Source organism: Dipodomys merriami, unplaced genomic scaffold (genome assembly GCF_024711535.1).
Source record: "Dipodomys merriami isolate MVZ:Mamm:240054 unplaced genomic scaffold, mDipMer1.0.p SCAF_8, whole genome shotgun sequence".
Classification (NCBI taxonomy): domain Eukaryota; kingdom Metazoa; phylum Chordata; class Mammalia; order Rodentia; family Heteromyidae; genus Dipodomys; species Dipodomys merriami.
This window is the reverse complement of record NW_027206401.1, coordinates 28,528,452-28,551,338: the sequence shown is the minus strand read 5'-3', so window position 1 is coordinate 28,551,338 and position 22,887 is coordinate 28,528,452. Positions and strand designations below refer to the sequence as shown.

The 22,887-nt window shown below is 34.3% G+C and overlaps 1 protein-coding gene across 3 annotated transcripts in view; it reads left to right on the top strand.

Annotated features, from left to right (window-relative positions):
- The window catches only part of Trmt11 (tRNA methyltransferase 11 homolog), a 41,450-nt gene that overhangs the window by 5,777 nt on the left and 12,786 nt on the right, over positions 1-22,887 (top strand). For 2 of the 3 annotated variants that reach the window (XM_070010848.1, XM_070010849.1), the window contains 9 exons: positions 1,610-1,691; positions 1,783-1,875; positions 2,132-2,266; positions 3,209-3,365; positions 9,249-9,329; positions 12,392-12,556; positions 15,161-15,233; positions 15,350-15,481; positions 21,556-21,676. In XM_070010848.1, coding sequence (XP_069866949.1) covers positions 1,610-1,691; positions 1,783-1,875; positions 2,132-2,266; positions 3,209-3,365; positions 9,249-9,329; positions 12,392-12,556; positions 15,161-15,233; positions 15,350-15,481; positions 21,556-21,676 — 1,039 coding nt within the window. The remainder of the gene's footprint in view (positions 1-1,609; positions 1,692-1,782; positions 1,876-2,131; positions 2,267-3,208; positions 3,366-9,248; positions 9,330-12,391; positions 12,557-15,160; positions 15,234-15,349; positions 15,482-21,555; positions 21,677-22,887) is intronic. The other variant, XM_070010850.1, reaches the window with a different exon arrangement.

The window sequence follows — 22,887 nt, the reverse complement described above, 5'->3', positions numbered from 1 at the left end:
CTAGAGGACTGATGATAGGGCATAAGTGGTAGAGTGCATGCCTAGCAAATAGAACTGAGTTCAATCCCTAGAATGTAATTAAAAAATATCCTTTGAATAATTAATTACTATTATGTCTTATATGTTCTATGAGGTGATTCCAAAGATAAGGCTTGTTAGGCTTAAAATAGTTATATGAGTACAAAGAAAAAATCACTATCTTTATACTTAAAAATTAAATTATCCTAAAGTAGTTGTACAAAGGAGTTTCAATTCAACATGTCATTTTATGTGTACAATACATCTTGATCAGTGTCACCCCTTCCATCTTTCTGATCCCATCTGTCCCAGTCCCATCCATCATCTCAATATATTTGGTTCCATTTTCACATATGTTACGTCCTTTTAAAGCTCATGGCTTCTGAGTCATATATTTGATGATCAGTAGAATTAATAATTGCATAATATTATGTCATGTATAATGATTTCTTGTTGTATGTCTTTATTGTAACTTGTCTTGCTGAGGCATACATGAAGAATTTCTAAGTAAGAATAGTATTATTGCTGATACCAGGGGCTTATACCTGTAATCCCAGCTATTCAGGAGGCTGAGATCAGAGGATCATAGTAGAAAAGTCCCTGTGAGACTCATACCTCCAATTAACCACTCAAAAAAACAGAAGTGGAGCTCTAACTGTAATTGGTAGAGTACTAGCCTTGAGCAAAAGAGCTCAGAGATAGCCCAGACCCTGAGTTGAAGCCCCATGATGGACCAAAAAAAAAAAAACAAACCCCAAAAAACATAGTATCACACGATAGTGAACACCCATAATCTCAGCACTTGTGTGGAGGCAAGAGGACTGTAGCCCACATGGGCTACATAGTAAGGCCTATCTAAAATATATACAACAAAGGAACAACAATGTAGTACAACTATGGAGGTCTTTGTCCCACAATAGTAAGAAAAAGGGGCGGGGGGGGGCAGGAAGGGGGGGAAGGGGGAGAATGGGAAGGGCAAACAAAGGAGGAGGGTATCTTGCCCATGTAATTGTAACCCCTCTGTACAGTATTTTCACAATAAAAAAAAAAGAAAAAGGGGAATTCACTTTCAAGATTATATTTGCATAGATTTCCAACATTAAATTGAGAATTTTTCATGATAGAATAGAAACTGAGAATTGAGTCTCTAGGTACCTACCTTTGTTAGAGATCTCAATATTTTGTTACTTAATAAGTATTAGCAAATAATAATAAATGTTAATTGTGCCATTTTTATGGTTCCTTTTTGTCTTATGAGGAAAAATTGGACTTCTTTGTAACTTTTCATCCATTTTACTAAAACACCTTGTGATTTTACATTTAATCTAGTGCAAAAATACAGTGATGGGCCTATCTACCTTGGGCTTATTCCCTAGCAATTTTATATTGAATGTCCCTCTTTTATGAGTCAACTTCTTTGTGTAGCTGGGACTTGTTATATTTGTTTCCAGGATATGTATTTTTCACTTACAGCTTAGAAACATAGTAATAATTGTTTAGTTAAGTAAGCATGATGAGCTAGTAAAATAATTGTTATATATTACTGCCCAAACTAACTTCTTTACTGAGGTTCCAATTATTTATTTCCTAGGTCTATTTTTGAACTGTGGGGCCATGGAAAATCTCCCGAGGAGCTGTATACGTCTCTTAAAAATTACCCTGTGGATAAGATGGTGTGTAGTGAAATGTGGTTTTATATGGGCATAAATGTGTAGATTCTGTAGAATTCCTAAGGTTAAAAAACTTAACCTATTTCTGTTTTAGGTTCCATATCTACATTCAGATTCTACGTATAAGATAAAGATTCACACATTCAATAAAACATTGACACAAGAAGAAAAAATCAAAAGAATAGATGTAAGTGAATTTAGCAAAACCAAAAAAATTACAGATTTTATGTAGTCTAGATATTATTGATTTAGCAGAATACTTTATCAAAATACGAGAATATGAAATGTCTGTGAAGTATGTATATTTTGTACTAAGCACTTGCATGTTTTATTTTACTTAATGCTGACACCAGGTGTACATGGTAGGTATTGTTAGATAAAACACTATTTTTCTTGTAAATTTTCATAGGACATTAGAATGATTTTTATTTTTATTTTTTTAGGCACTTGAATTTCTGCCATTTGAAGGAAAAGTAGACTTAAAGAAACCACAACATATCTTCTCTGTTTTAGAGGACTATGGTTTGGACCCAAATTGCATACCCGAGAATCCACATAATATTTATTTTGGTAGATGGGTAAGCAAGTGTTATTTCTACCCTATCTCATTTTGTTCCTTTAAAAGCTAAATGTGATTGGACACTGGTGGCTCCTATCTAGCCTGGGTAAAAGAATTCCTGGAGATTCTTTTTCTCTAATTAATCAGCAAAAAGCTGGAACTGGGGGTGTGGCTCAAGTATAGAGCTTGAGCTGTGAGTGAAAATGCTGAACAAGTATGTGAGACCTTCAGTTCAAGCCTCAGTCCAGGAGAAAAGAAGCCAAATAGCTCAGTGGTACAGCAATTGCCTAACATGCATGAGGCTCTAGGCTTAGTCTTCAGAGTTGTAAAATAGAACAGAATAAAATAAAAAGTGAAATAAAATAACAAAATTAAATGTTTTATATGTATGATTTTAAAGGAGCTAAAATTTTGAAATTCTTGTATGGATTCCAATCAATGAAAAACATGTGATTGTCATTTTCCACAGGTTCCTGTGAAGTATGAGTCTTACAGATGTAAAACCTAGAAAGAAGGTTAAATGGTAATATTAAGAGAAGATTTAAAGGGCAGTTTACCCAGAAAATCTAGACTGTCTTTTCAAAATAAAGCAGAGGAAGGCAGAGTGCTATGATCAAGGCTTTAGATCCCAAGTCTAGGTCTTCCATCCTGAAAACAAATGGGATTACTGCAGAATAGTTCTCATTTTCCTGAAGCTGTAAGTGGGTGAGTGAAATGTGAGACTTAATCTTGTTGATTGTTGTTATTAGGAAACAATAGGTGGGGAAAGCTTATAGTCAATCCCTGGCAAGAAAAAAGTATCCATAATTGTCTTAACCACATTATTTTAAAGGAAGAAATTTAGAGCAGTAGTAAGTTAAAAAGAAGTTCTTACCAGCACAATGCTGTAGTTTTGTTGTGAACAGTTATTTTAAATCTATTTTATGTGGTTGCACTAATGTGAAAAATATCTTTGGTCTAGATTGCGGATGGACAGAGAGAGCTGATTGAGTCATATAGTGTCAAAAAGAGACATTTTATTGGAAATACAAGCATGGATGCTGGTTTATCATTCATCATGGTCAACCATGGAAAAGTGAAAGAAAATGACATTGTCTTTGATCCATTTGTTGGAACAGGTATTTTATATTCATTATTAGACTATAGTAGAGATTTCACTTGTGTATAGTAGTTAATATTTTGGTGATAGATTAGGTGGACTGAATCATCTTTTGTCACTGGTTAGTAACTAAGAGGTAATCTCATACATGTATAATAGCCAGTGTGTAAACACTTTTGCTACTTCAAAGATGATGCTGATTAGAATTTTGTAGGTCTTATAGGTCTTATGCCATGCAAGCCACTAGAGGGAGCATCAGGATAATTTTTACAGCAGAAAACTTTCAGGAGCATACTTTGTAGGAATGTTGTAAAAGCCTTAGAAGTTATTAAAATAGGAAAAGCCTTGGAAGAAATAAAGAGTTGAGTGAAAAGATTAAGAAAGAAAGACACTAACCATATATTTGGATGGAGAATAGTTAAAACAGTTTATCTTTGATTTAATTTTGGGAATTTATAACTAAGTCTGGAAATAAATGGACTCTGTTATTAGTGGACCGGAGCTTTCCTTCTGTGAACATGATCTGGGCTCTGCCTGCATTGGATTAATATGTTTGTATATAAGATGTTGAATTTCAAGCATTCTTCATCTGACTCTGAAGAGTTTTCCCTGCTTGGTGTTATCCATATTTAAGAAGTACTCATACTTAGTTTGTTCTGACTGACCCCAGGTGATTCAGTGAATTGTTAATGTTTCTCCCCCTCTAGCCATCTTTCTCTGAGCAATGAGGATACGATGCTAGTATTTGTGGAATGGCAAATTTATCATAATTTAGGCTGTATACTCTGTTACTCTCTAACTTAACTCTTGGGACAGCTAATATGGAGATACTTATTAAAATGTTCTGAAGGAGGAGAGGGAGCTTAAGTGATATGGCCAAGGGGCACAATATATGTATTTCAAAGGTTGAAACTTATGTAGTCAAACTAGAACTCACACTCTTAACCTCTTTTTAGTGTTGCTTCTTTTCGTACTAGGTCTTTTTCTGCCAACCCTTATATCATAATGTGACCATAGATGACTAGGAAGAAATTATTTCTCATCAAGAGATTTCTAACCAGTGTGAAAATTTTCAGTATTGGTTGTTGAATTAGCTCCTTAGTAGGGGGTCTCTGTACCTTACTCTACTAGTATCTCCGTATTTCCCACCCTCAGCATGCTGTTTTTGTTTTTGTTTTTTCTTCTGTCTTTATTACTCTAAGTGTTGTCTTCGCTCCCATATTTTAAGTTTTCTGTTGGAAATAACATCAAACTTATAGAACAGTTATAAGAATGAAAGTAGAAGAAAGAGCGCACATATAGTCTAAGCCACTGTAAGCTGTTTTTAACATTTGGCTTCATTTGCTTCTCATTATTCTAGTTTTGTTCATATACATAGCATTATTTTCCTGTACCATTCTCAAATATCTCAACAAAAATTACTTAAAATATAGATGTATGCTTCCACATAGCTATAGTGTAGCTTGCAATATTAGTAAGTATATTGATCCTTAATGTCTTTTTTTGTTTTCCCCATTCCCATATTTGTATGTACCTGCTACTATAGGAAGAACCCTGGCTGCTGTCCACACTAGCACTTCTCTGCTATTCTCTAATATATCTGAAATAGTTGCAGAATTTCTGTCTGTGCCATCAAAAATAAAAAGCAGAATTCAAAATATGTTTTCCACTATCTACCCTAAGGAACTATAAAGCTAAATACTGTTCTTGTTTTTTTTTTTTTTTCTTCTTCATTTAAAATTTAGTTGGATCATTTGTTTCAGTTTGCTCTTAGGTGTTAGTTTTAGGTTATTAATCTCCTGCCTGTTTTTGTTTTATTCTGTTTTTAAGTATATAGAACGTTAACTGCTTCGATAAGGTAGAACTGTATAATAAGGTGCACTGAAAAGAGAGTCACTCTTCCTATCCCCTCACCCCCCATCTTCACTGTTTTCTGGTGGAGTCTTAGTTTTTCTGTTAAGAAACTGATACAAACACATACAAACACAAACAGATAGTACCTTCTGAAGGATTAGAGAAATAAATATCTCTCTGCCCTCCTTCATGGCCATAGGTTATCATAAAATATTTGATGATGTTTTTACTTTTTATTTTATTTTTAAAGAATTTTTTAAGTTCAAATATAGCTATTCCTTTTTACTATCTTTCTTTTTTTTTCTCAAGTCATGAGGCTTGAACTTGGGGCCTGGGTGCTGTCCCTGAGGTCTTTTGATTTTCTCGTGGTTAATTGGAGATAAGAGTCTCATGGACTTTTGTGTCCGGGCTGGCTTCGAACAATGATCCTCAGATCTCAGCCTCCTAAGAAGCTAGTATTACAGGCGTGAGCCATCAGCTCCTGGCATCCCTTTTCTACCTTGATGGTACAAAGTTGAAATGTATGCAGTCTCTCAGTTGTACCCATGGGTTACTCAATGCTTGTGATTTTCTGGTTATAGAATAAATTAGAAATCATCCCCTGACTCAATACCTCTGCTTTTTCTTTTAATTTGCTACTGTGTTTTTAGAATGACATTATGAGCCTCAGAAATATGTTTTAGCAAACATATTCTCATTTCAGTCTTGTAATTTTTTTTAAAAATAATGTATGCCTCCATTTTTCAAACAGGAAAGATATATACCATTGGGTCAGCTCTCAGCAGTTAGAACATGCTACTATTCTGATATGAGAATAGCTAAAGACATAATCATCATGAATGTACAGAATACCTATAATGGCCTAGTCCTTCTGTGATATGGTACAAGACTTGATATGCTATACACAGTTACTAACTTATTGTTTTACTTATTTCAGGTTGTTTAGTATCAAATCTGCTATTGTTTATCGAATTGGTATGTTAGTAAGCCTTTTCTCACTGTAACAGAGTACCTGAGATAATTAACTTATAAAGAGACAAGATTTATTTTGGCTCATAGTTTCAGTCCATAATCAGATGGATACATTGCTGTTTGCTTCTTGTTGGGTGCCAGAGGGCAGTGTGCAGAGCACATGGTAGAGCAAACTGCTCATCTCATAGCTAGGAAGAAGAGAAAGAAGAAAGGGCTAGAGTTTCCCAGTCCCCTTCAAGATCATACCCCACAATGATCCAATGACCTCTAGCTAAGCCTCACCTCCTATAGGTTTTGCTGTCTTAGAGTTTTAGCACCAACCTGCGGACACAAAGCTTTAACACATTGCAGGTAGGGGGAAGTTATTTAATATCCAAAGTACAGAAGCAAGCTAATGAATTCTTACCACAGTTGGTGCTGACTTCAAAAGAGTTAGCATAATATAAAGAAAGATCACACAGGATAAGGTTTGACATATTTACATACACCTAATACTTAACTTTGGGCAAGATTCTTTACTTGTCTGGATTTCAATTCCATCTTTTTTAAGCTGGCAGTTGTGATGATTATGAAGATTAAATAAGGTAGATAATTAGATAATATTCCTAGGATGTTGGCATTTTTAGGATGATAGACATTTCATAAACAATAGTTATCATTTACTATTATTTTGTTCAGCACTTAGATTCCTATTTGGTAAAAGACTAAGGTACAGCTAATACTAAATGATGATGATTAAAAATTAAACCGTGAACTGATTTTCTAATTTCCTTTTTGGCTAATTTTAAAAAATACTTATAATTTGCAGCTGGTGTAGCAACAAGGAAATTGAGGCTTAAAATCATAAATGAATATTTCTTTGTTTTAAGTAGCATAAGGCTCTAATGCTACAGGTTTGAGTCCTTCTTATCTCTTAAGGAAGTCAGTTCTTCTAGTAATGAGAATATACTCAGGATACTAATACATATTTCTTGGCCTTCTTGACCTCTAAATGACTCATAGGTATAAGGAAAAGAGTTTATAGTTCCTTCTGAATTTTGTCATTGCAAAATGGATAGACAGCCACAGGACTCAGGTGTTAGAAACTGGCTTAGTCCTGTATCAGACTACAGGAAAGACAAGAGGCTAGTGTGTCTCAGTAGGTCTTTGTAACATTATCTGCTTCATTTTGTGTCCGCAAGTTTTTGTATTCCTCTGTTCCTGAATCTTTCTGTTTAATTCTCTAAAGATAAAAATCATGAATTAATTTCTTTGTCATGAAATAAAGTCCACTTACCCGATTTTTTTTTTTGCTAATAAGATATTCCCCTAACCTAAAAATGGTTCCATTCCACTTTAAGTAATGAGCTATTGAAACGAGTTGCTAGTCTACATCACTTATGAGGTATTTTTACTTTTGATAACATAAGAAGAAATGATGAGACCCATTACTTGCCTCCTCAACATCTCACCCTCTTGTTTTATTGTCCCTTTTTCTACCAAAAAGCTTCTAAGAAAACTCTAACTGAGGTATAAGGAAATGCAAAAATGTTTCAACTTAAAGAACTACTAAATGATTAACAGTGAGTTCACAGTTACTAGTTCAGAGAAGCCAATTTATTACAATTTATCTTAAATTAAAAGCTTAAAAGGCACAAAGTTAACTAACAGATGTAGTCTAACAGATTATTCGTCTCCTTTCAGCAGTGTACTGTAAATTGGGTCTTCTCAAAACTCACTGTAACCAAATGGATAAGGTTCTGTTTAAGGAAGCACAGGAAAGCTTATCTGTTCCCCTTGACAACTAGTTCTTCTAGGTGAGTATCTGCCTTAATTGGCAGAATTGTAGTAATTCCTGATTTGGGTGAAATGACTTTGTGAGTATTCCAAGTCATCATCTATAGCTCCTTCCCGAATTATGAATCATGAGATCACATGATTGCACTCAGTAGGTGGAGAGGAACCTGTTTTGGTTTCTGCTCTACTTTTAGTTCTCCATTTCTCTTCCTTAAGGGCTCTCATCAAAACTAGTCTGCATTATTTTTATGAACAAAGTAATTCTAAGTACCATTACCAGACGGTGCTTTAAGTAGCTATGAAAGGAACATGACTCATGTGTAGATGTTGACCCTCCGGAGGCACACTACCCATCTTAGGACTGCTGAGGTTAAATTTCAAAAAGATGTAAGAAAAGAACCCCTTGTCCTTTGTCCACATCTATGCAGATCGGTAGTCTAAAAATACATTTCTGACTTCAACTAGATGACAGAACTTTGTATATTGAGCTAGTTAGGATTTGCTCAAGCAATAAAAAGCATTTTAATTTGAATGAATAAAAATATGAATGAAAAGTGCAGTCATTAAAAAAATTTTAACCTTGTGATTGTATTTCTTTGGATTTCATTTAAAAATTATGACTTTGTGATTGAATTGGTTTTATCTGTCAAATTATTTAAGATTGGTCAAGTTGTCTTAGGACATTTGTTTTTATTCTATGCTTACAAATGATAAAACATGTTTGATAATAGTTATTTAAAAGTTTGTATTTTAGTTTCTACCAAAGATAATTACTTGGTTGTTTCACCATATAAAAATATTTAAAAATAGAACATGTATTAACTTGTAGAACTGGTATTCTACATATGAATTACGGTGTCTTTTGTTATTTGAAACACTGATTTAGTGGGAATTGAGCTCAAGTATCAAAATTTACTTATTTATAGCTCTTTGTATAAGTAGCTTTATATGCTTATTTTAAAGAAGGAAGCAAAAAAGGTACTTTTACATAAACCTCAAAATAAAATAAAAATGCCTAAATATACATTATTTTGAACAAAAAAAGCTAATGTTCTCTATGTGGTGTGTGTGAAGTAGCAGTGCTAGAATAGACTGATTTGTAGCCAGTTTGGTGAGTTGAGCTTAGGGGGTTATTCCTTCTTTCTTATTTTAAAGCTTACAAAGGTATAGCTGGGACTGGTGTTGTTTTGGGGTGCTCTGCCCGAAGCTAGTGTTTAAGACTCTGGATCATTTAATTGGGAAAGAAGCAATAGTGTGTTACTTTTCTGGTTAACAGAATGATAATTGTGTGATGTTTCAGGTGGCCTTCTGATAGCTTCTGCTCATTTTGGTGCATATGTATATGGGACAGACATAGACTACAACACTGTTCATGGCTTGGGTGAGTAGAACTTGCAGACAGTGGTACAGTTTTTACTTTTGAATCAAATGCGCCTTTAAAAATCATAAAATTGTACATAGCTTTTGACCACTTCTGCTTGTCCTAGACATATACTAATCATTGAAAATAAGAGAAACCATGGGACCTATGTTTCTTTGGGCCTGGCTTACTTCACTTGATATAATTTTTTCCAAGTCTTTCCATTTCCTAACAAGTGGGGCAAGGTCATTCTTTCTGATGGAGGCATAGAATTCCATTGTGTATATTTACCACATTTTCTTGATCCATTCATCTACTGAGGGACATCTGGGTTGGTTCCATAGCTTACCTATGATGAATAATGCTGCAGTAAGCATAGTTGTGCTGGTAGCTTTAGTATGGTCTTGTTTGTGATCATTTGGGTAAATACCCAGATGGATCATAGAGGAGCTTTATGTGGAGTCTTTTGAGGAACCTCCATACTGCTTTCCAAAGTGGTTGAACAAGTTTACACTCCCACCAACAATGAAATGAGGATAGAGGATGACCCATTGTAACAATGAGATGTACAAATGATGTTGAAAATGAACTTTACAAGTTTGCTGGGGGGGTGGAGGGGAGTCGGGGACGTGGAGAGGAAAGGGATAGGAGGGGAAAAACAAAGGAGAGGGTAACGATGTTCGATAGGAAATGGACTCATCCTTGCTCATGTATCTGTAACTCTTCTGTACAATATCTTTACAATTAAAATATATATTAAAAACACAATTACAATAAATACTATTCATAAAAATCATAAACTTGTTCTCTATGATATTTCAGTGTTTAAAACACAAATTTACTATACAGTAAATATAGTTTTCCTTTTTTTACAGTAAAATTTTATTAAATATCTGCATTCCACACCTACTGGGTGCAAAATGATTTGGGAAAACACAAGTATGAGTAACAAAAAGTCCCTCCATGTCCCAGAGCTATTTACAGTAGTAGTAAGAAATGTTTTGTTTTTATGAAGTAGGCAAGGTATGTTTAAGATTATCATCATCCATTTAGTCAGTCATCCTACACTGAGTGCATATTGGATTACTACATGCTAGACAAGTAACAGAAGTTTTCATTTTTGTAACCGACCAACACATCTTTGAAATGCTTTAGATGACAGTAAATTTAACTGAGATTCACTTGAGATAAGAAAGAAGCTATTTTGCTTTTGAGGCAATTGCAGTAAATGTTTAAAATTACAAAGATTTCACTAGTGATGGAATTGAGTTAAGTTATATATTTCATTTTATCTGAAACGTATCAAAATACCAAGATTTTTCCTTTATATTGTAGCTTAAATCCTTTTTTTTTTTTGGTGCTAGTCCTAGGCACTGTCCTGAGCTTTTTGCTCAAGAGTAGTGCTCTATCACTTTGAGCCACAGCACCATTTCTGGCTTTTTGGTACTTTAGAGCTAAGAATCTCACAGACTTTCCTGCTTGGGCTGTCTTTGAACTGTGATTCTCAGTTTTCAGCTTTCTGAATAGCTAGGATTACAGGCGTGAGCCACTGATGCCTGCTGCTTGAATCATTCTTCACTCAATACTTGTACTGGTGACCTTTTTTCTCACCTTGACCTTAAGAAATTTGGAGGAAAAATGAGTTAATATTTGTAACAGTATACATAAGTAGGCTCACCAGAAAGGGATGGATAGTGTTTGCATGCAGTATGTTAGGGTAGGTCTGTTTTTAGTAGATGCAGCTTATTTGCTGTAAGGCCGTCTGTAAGGGTTGGATTCAGATTTAGGATCATTTCTTCAGACTATATCCAATGTATTCCTAGTAAGTTCTCAGTTCTTCCTGTGTTCTAATGTTCTAATGTTTTTATATTTCTTCCACTTTGGAAGATCAGGGCCTTTTCTATTAATCTTACAGGGCTCTGTTAGTTATCCCTTTGTTTTCCTCTCTTGCCAAAATGCTTCCTGAATATTTAGTATTTCTCTTTTTTTTCTCATTCTCTTTCAACCATTAGTTTCTAGCTTCTATGACTACTGTTCTGCTGAAAACAGTTATTGACCTTCATAAACCTTGGTTCCCTAGACAATGTTTCATCAAGTGGTGCTTTTACTTTTCTGTTTTATCTCTTGTCTCCTTAAGACTTATGATTTCCTTTGATCTCTGTTTACATACTGCTCCTCTCCAGTCATCTGTCTTTGCCCCCTCTTCCTATCAGACTGCATGTGCAATTCAGTCATATCATTCTTCTTTTGATTTTCAAGTTTTGTTTTTATCATCAAATAGGTCATAATACAAGAGTATATCAATGTATAAGAATAACTATAGAATATGTTCTTATGTAATTCACATCTAGGTCAAGAAAAAAAAATGTCACTTATTCTTACACATTTAACTTGTTTATAAACTGATATCACTCTGTGTATATGTTCCAGACTTCAGAGCTTACTGATTTTCTATCTCTTTTAGCTGAATATCTGAGCATTCTGAAAGTACCTAAAGGTATATAATGATTATCTCAAGCTGTTTGCCTAAGCTTGTTTTTCCTTCTGGTTTCTCTGATCTAATCATGGGTTCCACTTATGTCTCCTAAGCTGCAAGCTTTGAACTTTTTCAGCCATCTCTCAACCCCCACTTTTCATCAGTAATGTTTCCATTTTGCCTGCATTCTTCATGGTCACAGCTGCTATGTTTCCCAAGTTAGCTTTCTTCATTTCTGTTTCATATATCTGATCCAGTCCTCTCTCTTCATGGGACTGTTTATTGCTGCAGGAAAAGGCCATGTTCTGCTCACCTAGTAAATACTTTATACTTAGGAAGTATTGAATATTTTAGGACACTTTTACTTGAAAAGTGACGGAACGAGATCAATTAGACATCGGTACATTTCATGTTTAAAACTGTTTTTGCAGTTAAAAAATTTTAAAATATTTTGTTTTATTCACAAAATTAAGCTTTTAAGTAAAAGCAAATTTTATGTGAATGAAAATGGGTTTAGTGAATTAAAGCTCTATGTTTAGACAAACAACAAGAAATAAAAATGTTCTGACTGATCTAATACTCTGCCTTGCTTTTTCTTGCTCTTTAGGAAAGGCTAGTAGGAAAAACCAGAAATGGAGAGGACCAGATGAAAATATCAGGGCAAACCTTCGTCAATATGGTTTAGAGAAGTATTACCTTGATGTCCTGGTTTCAGATGCAGCTAAACCTTCCTGGAGAAAGTTTGCATATTTTGATGCAATTATTACTGATCGTAAGTTTATTTTTATACAAAAGTAGGAATGGGATTAGTTTTCTGAAGTCATTTATATTTCACATACAGACTGTCTTAGAGTATATGTATGTATTCCTTTTATTCTCAACTCCTTCACTTAGTAAAAAGGAGGAAATTATGAATGTGAGGCAAGTTATTAATTTAAGTAGAATGTATGCTTTATTTTTTAACATATATTATCTATTTGTATTTATGTCCTTATATATTAATTTGCCACCCTCTTTTCATTTCATGCTATCTTTTGAGATGCATATTTGCTTTTATATTGACTACAGTTAGTTACTAGTATACCAACGAGCACTACAGTGTCATTTATAATTATGGTATCAAATCTCAAGAGTTTCAGATACCACACATTTTTCCAGATGCAAGCTTTTGTGTTTTTTTTTTTTATTGTGAAAATACTGTACAGAGGGGTTACAATTACATGGGCAAGGTAATGAATACATTTCTTTTCAAGCATTGTTGCCTCCTCCTTTGTTTCCTCTTCCCATCCCTTCCCATCCACCAACCCCACTCCCCCCCAAGCCAAAGTTGTAAAGTTCATTTTTCGACATAACGTCTTGTACATCTCATTGTTGCAATGGGTCCACCTGTATCCCTGCTTAACCAATTTGATTTTTCCCTTCCCCTCCACAAATTATACCAACATCAAATACAGTGAAAACAGGGGTTATACTGTGGGGGAGGGACATACAAAGCAATAAAAAAATCATCTTATACATATGTTAGAAACAAAAGCAAGCAAGAAAAAACATTTGAGTCCTTAGAATCCTTATCTTGGGGTGCATTTTGCCTATCATCAACTTATCTGACCATTTCTGCTTGTCTCAGACACATACCAGTTATTGCAAATAAGGGAAACCATGGGACTTATGTTTCTTTGGGCCTGGCTTACTTCACTTAATATAATTTTTTCCAAGTCTTTCCATTTCCTAACAAATGGGGCAATATCATTCTTTCTGATGGAGGCATAGAATTCCATTGTGTATATTTACCACATTTTCTTGATCCATTCATCTACTGAGGGGCATCTGGGTTGGTTCCATATCTTAGCTATGGTAAATAATGCTGCAATAAACATAGTTGTGCTGGTAGCTTTAGTATGGTCTTGTTTGTGATCATTTGGGTGAATGCCCACAAGTGAGATTGCTGGATCATAGGGGAGCTTTATGTGGAGTCTTTTGAGGAACCTCCATACTACTTTCAAGGTAATTCAAAACTTTGGCAAAGTAGCAGAGTATAAAATTAATCCTCAATAATAAATGGCTTTTCTGTATGCCAACAATGAGAAAAGTATGGCTGAAATCAGGAAAGCAACTCCATTCGTAATAGCCTCACAAAAAATAAAATACCTAGGAATTAAATTAACCAAAGAAGTGAAGGACCTCTATGATGAAAACTTTAAAAACCTGAAAAAGGAAATCAAAACAGAACTTAGAAAGGGGCAAAACCTCCCATGCTTTTGTATTGGAAGGATCAACATCATGAAAATGGCAATACTTCTCCAGGCTATCTACAAATTCAGTGTGATACTTATCAATATTCCAACCTCATTCTTCAAGGAAATAGAAGAGGCAATCTAAAAATTCATATGGAACAATAAAAAACCCCGAATAGCAAAAACGATCCTTAACAGAAAGAACAGTGCTGGAGCTTTTGTGGTTTTGTAGTGCCTATTTTCACTGGCATCTCTGTTAAAGACTTGAAAAAATTTGGCTTTTTTTTGAACCACTGAGCTTGTAAACCCAATAAGCTTCAGAAAAGTACATGACAACTTACTTTTCCATGCTGTATGAGGTCTTGGGCTTTTGCAGTGGTCTGTAAGAATAGACCCGCCTTTTCTATAGAATTTGACACTAAATCTCTAAATAATGGCAAAGTTAAAACCTTTTATTTCAGCCCTCTATTGAGAGTGAGTTAAGCACATTGTAGTACTTTCCCCCTATAATTTTAGTGTGTATTTCTTAAGAACAGGAATAACATTTTAGAGAGCCAAAGTGCATTACTAATTCAGTAAGTGGATATAATATTTTAATCTACAGTTTGTCATCTAGTTTTGTTAGATTACTTTTCAATAGTCTATATTACTTTTTTTTTTTAATTCAGTACAAAATCCACTCCAGAGTCAGGTCCTGTATTTAGTAATAATATCTTTTGGGCGGCCTGAACTCTGGGCCTGGACTCTGTCCCTCAGCTCTTCAGCTGTGGACTAGCTCTCTACCACTTGAGCCTCAACCCCACTTGAGGCTTTTTCTGCTTATGTGGTACTGAGGAATCACTTTGAGGGCCTCATGCATGCAAGGCAAGCACCCTACCACTGAGCCACCTTCCCAGCCCCTCTTTTGGGCCTTCCTTAAAATACATCCACAAACTTAATTTATCTTTTAGGACATTGACATTTTTGAAGAATACAGTTCCTGCTTATGAGACATTTTATGTTATGTATGCTTAGTTGAAGTTATGTAGAGATGGATAGTATTGTGTCTTCTGGGTGTCACATATGGAGTTACATGATGTTTATCTGCTCCCTCATTAGAAATTTGGTTACTTTCATCTGTCTGTATTGTGTTTTCTGTCTAGCTCCATATGGTATCCGAGAATCTACAAGAAGAACAGGTTCACAGAAAGAAATACCAAAGGGGATGGAAAAGTGGTAAGAGAAATGAAAGTATGACAAGAATCTACTTTGAGGAGCATATTTCTTATTTTTAATTGACTTAAGCAGTCTTAAAATTTTCACTGATTTTGAAATGTTGTCTTCTCTATTAGTCCAGAAAGCCACGTTCCTGTTTCCTTGAGTTATCACCTGAGTGATATGTTTTTTGACCTATTGAACTTTGCCGCTGAGACCCTTGTATTAGGGGGAAGACTAGTCTATTGGTTACCAGTGTATACACCAGAGTACGTGATCTTAATTTTTCCTTCAATGTCATCCTGATTTTTATCTCTAATTTTATTGTTATTTTTGTACTTAATATATATTGATAACATTTGTTTACTTACATATATGTTAAAAACAGTCTCCTTCCTCTTATTGACTCAATTGTTTTGACCTTTTTATCAAAGGTCTTTATATCATTTATGTTTATTTTGGGGATTATCAGATCTTAGCTTGTGAGCCAAGTATGGTTCTTAACTTGTTTTGGTAAAGTCCTTGAATTAAGATTACTTTTTACATTTTTAAAAGGTTGTCCAAAGCATATTATACAGAGGAATATATAACAGGAATATATATACATATATATATATATATATATACACACACACACACATATATATATGTGTATATATATATATATATATATATATATATATATTTCACAAAAATTTAAACTATTCACCCTCTGGTTCTTCACATGAAAAGTTTGCCAACCCTTGTTGTACCCAATCTTAGTTCAGAGCCTAGTATATTCTAGTTGTTCAGTAGTTATTCTGCCTATCTCAAACATAAGTAATTTTCAGCAACTTAGCTGAGGGCTTTGTGTATAGCTACTTGTAATGCTAACTTTCATACATATTGTTTGCATGTAAGGGATTGTAATTACCTTGAATGCAGTAAATCTTTTTTTTTTAAAGCTAAGACCAAATTAAAAACTATGGGTATATGAAAGTCCTATTCAGTTCAAACATTGGTTTGAGTTTTATGACTCAGCAACTGTTAAGCAATAAATGGGTATGTACATCGGCAGTCAAGGATAAAATACTTGAACAAGATATGTAAAGATAGCATCGAGTTCAAACATAATTTCTTCAATTTGTCTTGGAAATTTTTTTCAAGTTAATTCCTGCATTTTCTGTTTATACTTGCTCAAAAGCATTTTAGGACAGTGATGTATTGTCTGCGTTTTTTATAGTGGTGAGTGGTCCTTCAGCATTTGGAAGCTGTGTGGTTTTTGTTTTTACAAACTGTTTCAGAAATGACTGGCTTACCTGTAGTCATGTATTTGTTTATCAGCATTGGCAATATAGTTTTGTTGCCAGTGAAAATTTCATTTTAACCCTTTATTTTGGAAATGAGGAAAATAAATTTCAAAGACTGAAATGACTCATCTAAAATTAAAAACTATCCAGCTTTCGCTAATTTGTTTCTTTATTTCTTATGCTATGTTCATGTAATTCAACAGCTTGTTTGATAGATATCATAACTGACGTGTGAAATGATAGGCGAGATTTTACTAATATTTTTAGAAAGGCACATATATGTTCATTTCTATGAAAACGCCCCCACCAATTGCTATCCTAGACAAAATGTATTCTAAAATGTTTTAATATCTACAGAACCTTTTCTATTCGTCATATTGTAGTCCTCTACCCACCATTTTTTTTTCCCCAAATGCTGCTTCACAACTAGTATTTGTTTGCTATCTCTTCTTCCTTATATTTCTCTCTTCTGACTATAATAGGTACAAACCAACGGCCACTGCTTTTTCCTTTAACTCACTTTCAGTGTATACCATCCTAAATTTTTCTTTTTAAATTAACAGTGTCAGGCTGGGTTTGGTAGTCCTTGCCTTTGATCCCAGCACTCAGGAAACTGAGGAAGGGTTTAAGCTTGTCCAGGGTTACATCTTGAGATCCTGTCTCAAAGCAAAAACAAAATGAAACAACTTCATGATATGGAGAAGAATTTAAGGGTAAAATCATCTGCAAAAGTTTGAAATGGTATTCTTGCTTCTGAGTTAAATAGTGTAGGATTTACTTAGGTTGAACTGGAAAAGTAGATTTTGTTAACTTAAGAATTAAAAATTTTGATTTAAATTGTACCTTAATACAGCTTCATATCCTGTTAATTGATGCAAGTTAAAAAATAATTGCACATTATAATCAAGTGCCACTATAGTTAATCTAATCTCAGGACATTTTTAAAAGCACAATTAGATAAAAGCTCAGTTGTAGTTGAGAAATGGTGAGAGCTGATAATTGTTAAAGGATTTTCTCATTGATATTTAAATCACAGTGAAGAAACAAGTACCTATAAACTTCTCTGTTCTTGTAGTTTAGACTTTGTAGTGTGTCTGATTTTTTTCCACTATCAAAATACTTGGTATCCTTTATATTGTCCCACTTTGTTTATTCTGTTTCTCAGCCTTTCTTTTTTAATTCATCTAGTACATTTCTAATCATTTCCAAGGACTGGCATAATTCTTATCACTCTTGGCACTTTTTCTGCCACTTCTCAGGAGAGGTAATCAGTCCTTTCCCCATGCTCTATAGTAGTTCTTACAGACATTTCAAGAGACTTTGTAAGTCTCCTTGCAAATAACTCTGAACATTTAGGTTCTGTCCTTAGAGACAAAAGTTGGTTCATGCATGTGATATGAGTGTGTATAGCTGTGTGCTCAAGTTTTATGTCATGGAGCGATGGTACCTGACTTCATGACATACAAATAGCTCTCAAGCTGATTAGAAACTGTTTATTTGTGAAAGATGACCTTTAATGGCAACACAACTGCTAGCATTGGTAAAAGTAATGACTTGCATACATCAAAACATAACATTGTGCCCCATAATTATCCAATTTGAAAATTTAAAATACATGACCAGAGTGCCTAGTAACATGCCCCATAGTAGGAAGATCATGTCTCAGATCAGTGAAGAAAACATTTTCCATCTCCTATCTAGGAAATAGGAAGGAGTGATTACTTAAACCATTTTCAGTAAGTGTTCCAATCAGCCTAGAATCTGTTTCTCAAATGACAAATGTCATTTAGGAAGTAATTACATGAAAGTTCAAAGGAAAATGTGTGACTACCTGTATTGATTTAATGAAAAGCTAGAGGCCTCTATGGTTATTTTTGCTTTAAAAATAAGTTAAGAGACAAATTATAGTGGTGCATACCATTAATTCTAGCATTCAGGAGGCTGAGGAAGGAGAATTTTGAGTTTGAGATTAGCCTGGGATACATAGGGCCATCCTAGAGTAGATAGTGAGATATCACAAACAAATACCAAATAAGCAAAAAGATGGATACAATTTATATTCCTTGAAATTTCCCCTTCTCCATGAATTTTATTATATTCACAAAGTTGTGCAACCATCAACACTATTTAATTCTGAATATTTTCATCACCCCCAAAGAAGCTCTGTAGATATTAGCAGTCATCGTTTCTTCTGCCTTGGGCAATCACTGATCCATCTCTAGATTTGCCTGTTTTGGCTGATGTTAGTTTTAAGTAGGTAACTTAGGGAAGCAGTAATAAAAATAGAGAATTAAGATAATACCATAATAGTCCAGGCATAATATGGATTTATAGCTTCTAACAGGTTGCAAATACCCCATCGGTATGATCTGTAAGTAAATACACAGTAAGGAATTTTTAAATACTATTTTAAGATTTTTTTGATTTTTTTTATAGTAATTTAGAGGAACATTGTTAAGTTATGACTTGTTACTGTAGAGTAGTCCTTCCCTATCTGTGGGGTTGGAAATATAGTTAGGCCTGAGAATGTTGTATCTGTACTGATCTGAGATATTTTTTCTTGCCACTATTTATACAGTACAGCATAGCAACCATATTTGTTATATGTTCATTGTGTTAGGTATTATAAATAATCTATAGGAGGTCTAAAGAATCCAGAAGATTGTGCATAGGTTATGTGCAAACACCTTACCATTTTAGTTCATCTTTGTATTATTGTATCTTTCAGGGATGGGGGGGGGGGTCCTAGAATCAATCTTCTGTCGATACAGAGAGATTATAATACATTAGTAATTACAAGTTTCTTAGTGGTGATGACAGTCCACATGATGTGTCTTTATGCTTAAAACTGGAGCAGACGAAAAAGATGTTCTAATATGTTAGAATATGATAATATGTTATTTAATCAAATGCTGTGGTTCATGTTCACCCAGGGGTACAAAAGGAAAAGGTAAAGAAGGCCCAAGCTGTGTGCTGGCTGTTCACGCCTATGATTCTAGCTACTCAGACTGAGATATGAGGGTCATGATTTGAAGTCAGCCCAAGCAGGAAAGCCAACAAGACTCTTACCTCCCATTAACCATCAAAAATCCAGAAGTGGAGCTATGGCTCAAGTGGTAGAGACTAGCCTTGCATAAAAAAGGTCAGAGACAATGTCCAGGCCCTGAGTTTATTAAATCCTAGGACCAGAAGAAAGAAAGAAAGAGAGAAAGGGAGAAAGGGAGTGAGTGAGGAAGGAAAGAAGGGTGGGGGAAGGAAGAGCAGGAGCACAGGCCACATTCATATCATAATGTTATTTAACATAGTGATTTTGTGCTTTTAATTTTTTTATTTTTGCAAAGGATATCAATGTAGAAGGAATTTATATCTTTTTGCTTAAGTGATATTTTAATAAAAATACATCAGACTCATTAGGAGATTTTTTTTTCTTTAAAAGGGGTGACACTGTTCAAAAAGAAATATACTCATTACTCGACTTGTGTATAGGATATACTTATAAAAGGCACTTATATATAAGGTACTTTACATATATAAAATATATATTATATACATTATATATAATATATTATATACATTATATATATTATATTATACACAATATGTATATTATATTATCTACATTATATATATATATATATATATATATATATATATATATATATATATATATATATATATATATATATATATATATAGTCCAGAGTATTGCAAATTTAAAGCTAGTCAGGACTACAGCGTGTAGTGAGACTCTGTTTCTCTTTCATCACCCACGGTGCATTTCTAACGTTGACAAGCATTGTTTCAGCATTCACAGATTTTGCTCTTTCCAAGCTTAAAGTCAAAGCTGTGTCTTCTCTGTTTCCATTTTTTATTTTAGTATTTATCATGGTGTAATATATGCACCTTCATGTTACAAATTCATGATACAAAAAAATCCAAATTAAATGTCAACTATTTTTATAAGAAATATATTTCTAACTATGTAATGTACATTACACAATTATTAGAGGAGGGAAAGCCTAAGTGGCTATTGCTTGTTGGAAAACTGTAAGGAAGGAAGCAGAGAAAGACTTCAAGAGAATTCCTTCCACTGATAATCCAGTGAAGTGTAGTATGAACATTGGTAAGTGAGTGGTGAAAGTTCTGAGTATGTGGCTAAGGTAGTGAAGAAGAGCTTCTGAAGGTCAGAGAGACCTAGGAAAGTCAGTAGGAATGGCGGTAAACACATTGGTGACACAATAGAACAGCCAGTTTCGGTTGGAAGTGTAGCTCAAATGGTAGAGTTCTTGGCTAGCATGCACAAAGCCCTGGGTTCAATCCCAAATTTTATAAAAACAAAAACAAAAACCTAGAACAGCTAGCCTCCCTGTGGTTTTTCATCAGCATTCTCCCCATTTTGGAACAGAACTTTAAAATGACCCACAAAAAAAATGCCCATCCAGAAAGACAAAGATTTACAAAGGAAAATTAAAACAATGTTCTACAGGTACCCATATCGAGCGAGCCCCTTCCCTTCTCTTCTGCATTCTGCATCAGAGCCATTTCCCTAATGTCTGTCACCTATGACTTCTGCCAAGACACCAGGTTCTTAACTGATGAGCCTGAATCTTCTGTTTCTAGGTGTCTTTGTCTCCATCATGTGGTACTTGTGTTAAGACTGCAGCTGTCTCCATACAGCTTCCGTATACTTCCTGGTTGATGTGAAAGGACAGTGGATATAATCTCTAGTGGTTGTTTTATAATTGAATAGTTGTGTGAATAACTTTAGTTCTGTACTTACACATTTAATGCAAGTTTCAAGATGTAATTGAAAGGGGCATGAATCTTGTAGAATGTACCATTGCTCTTTTGGGATCCTTCAGGGTAGAATCTTGTATTTTTGTGGTTTACAAGGTTAAAAATTTCATTTTTTAAAATATGAGAATATTAAAATACTTTGCCTTTGAAATATAGGTAGGCTATTTATGGATTATGTGCATCATCACTGGCTAGCCCTCTGCTCCTGTGTGTCTGTACATGAGAATGTTGGTGACGCCCAGTTCTACTTTTTCCAGATACACTGAAGAGATGGTGCCCTGGCACCCTTGTCTGAAACTCATTAGTAACTGCGAGCAAAAGCTTTCCAGTCACACATCAAGACGCTTGATCACAATGGAGAAGGTGATGAAATTTGAGGTAAATTGCTCAAGTGTTTTTAGAATAAATTCTGGAAGAATCAAAACTAAATTTTTCTATTTTTTTCTGTAGTGGAGTGTGGAAATATTAATACTTCAGTTTGTCAATTTATTTTTATTTTTTAAATTTATTTTGAGGCAATCTATGTATAGCTCAGGCTAGCCTGAAACTCAGTGATTAACTCAGGCTAGCCTTGAACTTGAGATCTTTTTGCCTGAATCATCTGAGTGCTGGCATTACATATGTAACCCACTGCTGACCACCAGCCACAAGCATGCTTCTTTAAGCAGTATTCCAAAGAATTAGGCAAAGACAATGAAATGATGTTATAGTTAATAACAGCAAATATTAAATCAGCTTTCTTTTTTTGATGGTACTAAGGTTTGAACTTGGTGCCTTCCACTCTTTGTTGCGTTTGTTTGCTCAACTGATGTTCTACCACTTGAGTCATACCTCCAGCCTGTTTCATTTGATAGTTATTTTGGAGACATAGTCTCTTAGATTTTTTTTTGCCAACAATGCCTTTGAACTGTAATCCTGCAGATCCCAGTCTCTTGAGTAGCCAGGATTGTAGGCATAAGCCACACCTGGGTAGTCATTTCTACTTTAATGGAAATGTTTTTAAAGGTTAAGATTTATTATGGACTAATTCCCCATTTGCTTCTAATTTTTAAGAAAGTGTAGTATTTTTCTTTCAAACATATGATATTTTTGTAAGCAAATTGATTTTCAAGTTGAGGAAAAATAAGCTTTTGTGAGTTTTCATTCTACATTAGCATGATAAATAATAGTTTTCCTTGTAGGTATTTTTAAACCTGGAAAGGTAGTCTTGGTTTTGTTGGGTTTTCTTTTTTTTATTTTACTTTAAAAAAAAAAAGAAAAAGTATATTGTCCAAGTGATTTTTGGAAATGGTATTACTTTGTAAGAAACATTAAGTAGTTTGAACTGCTGTGAAATTTGCTGTGGCTGATCCTATTAACCATGTTTATTTGTTAATTGATTACTTTATTTCTCCCCCCTGTTTATAGGGAGATAAATATGTAGCATTGCAATTCTTTACAGTGCAGGTAATGACATGACACTGTCAAACAGCACTTACACACTGCTAACAGATTACTCATAGATTTGTTCAGTATTGCTGACCGTGGCAATGGAAGACTATTAGTTTCAGATTTTTATACTTTTGTACATTGTCTTTTTTCACTTTCAA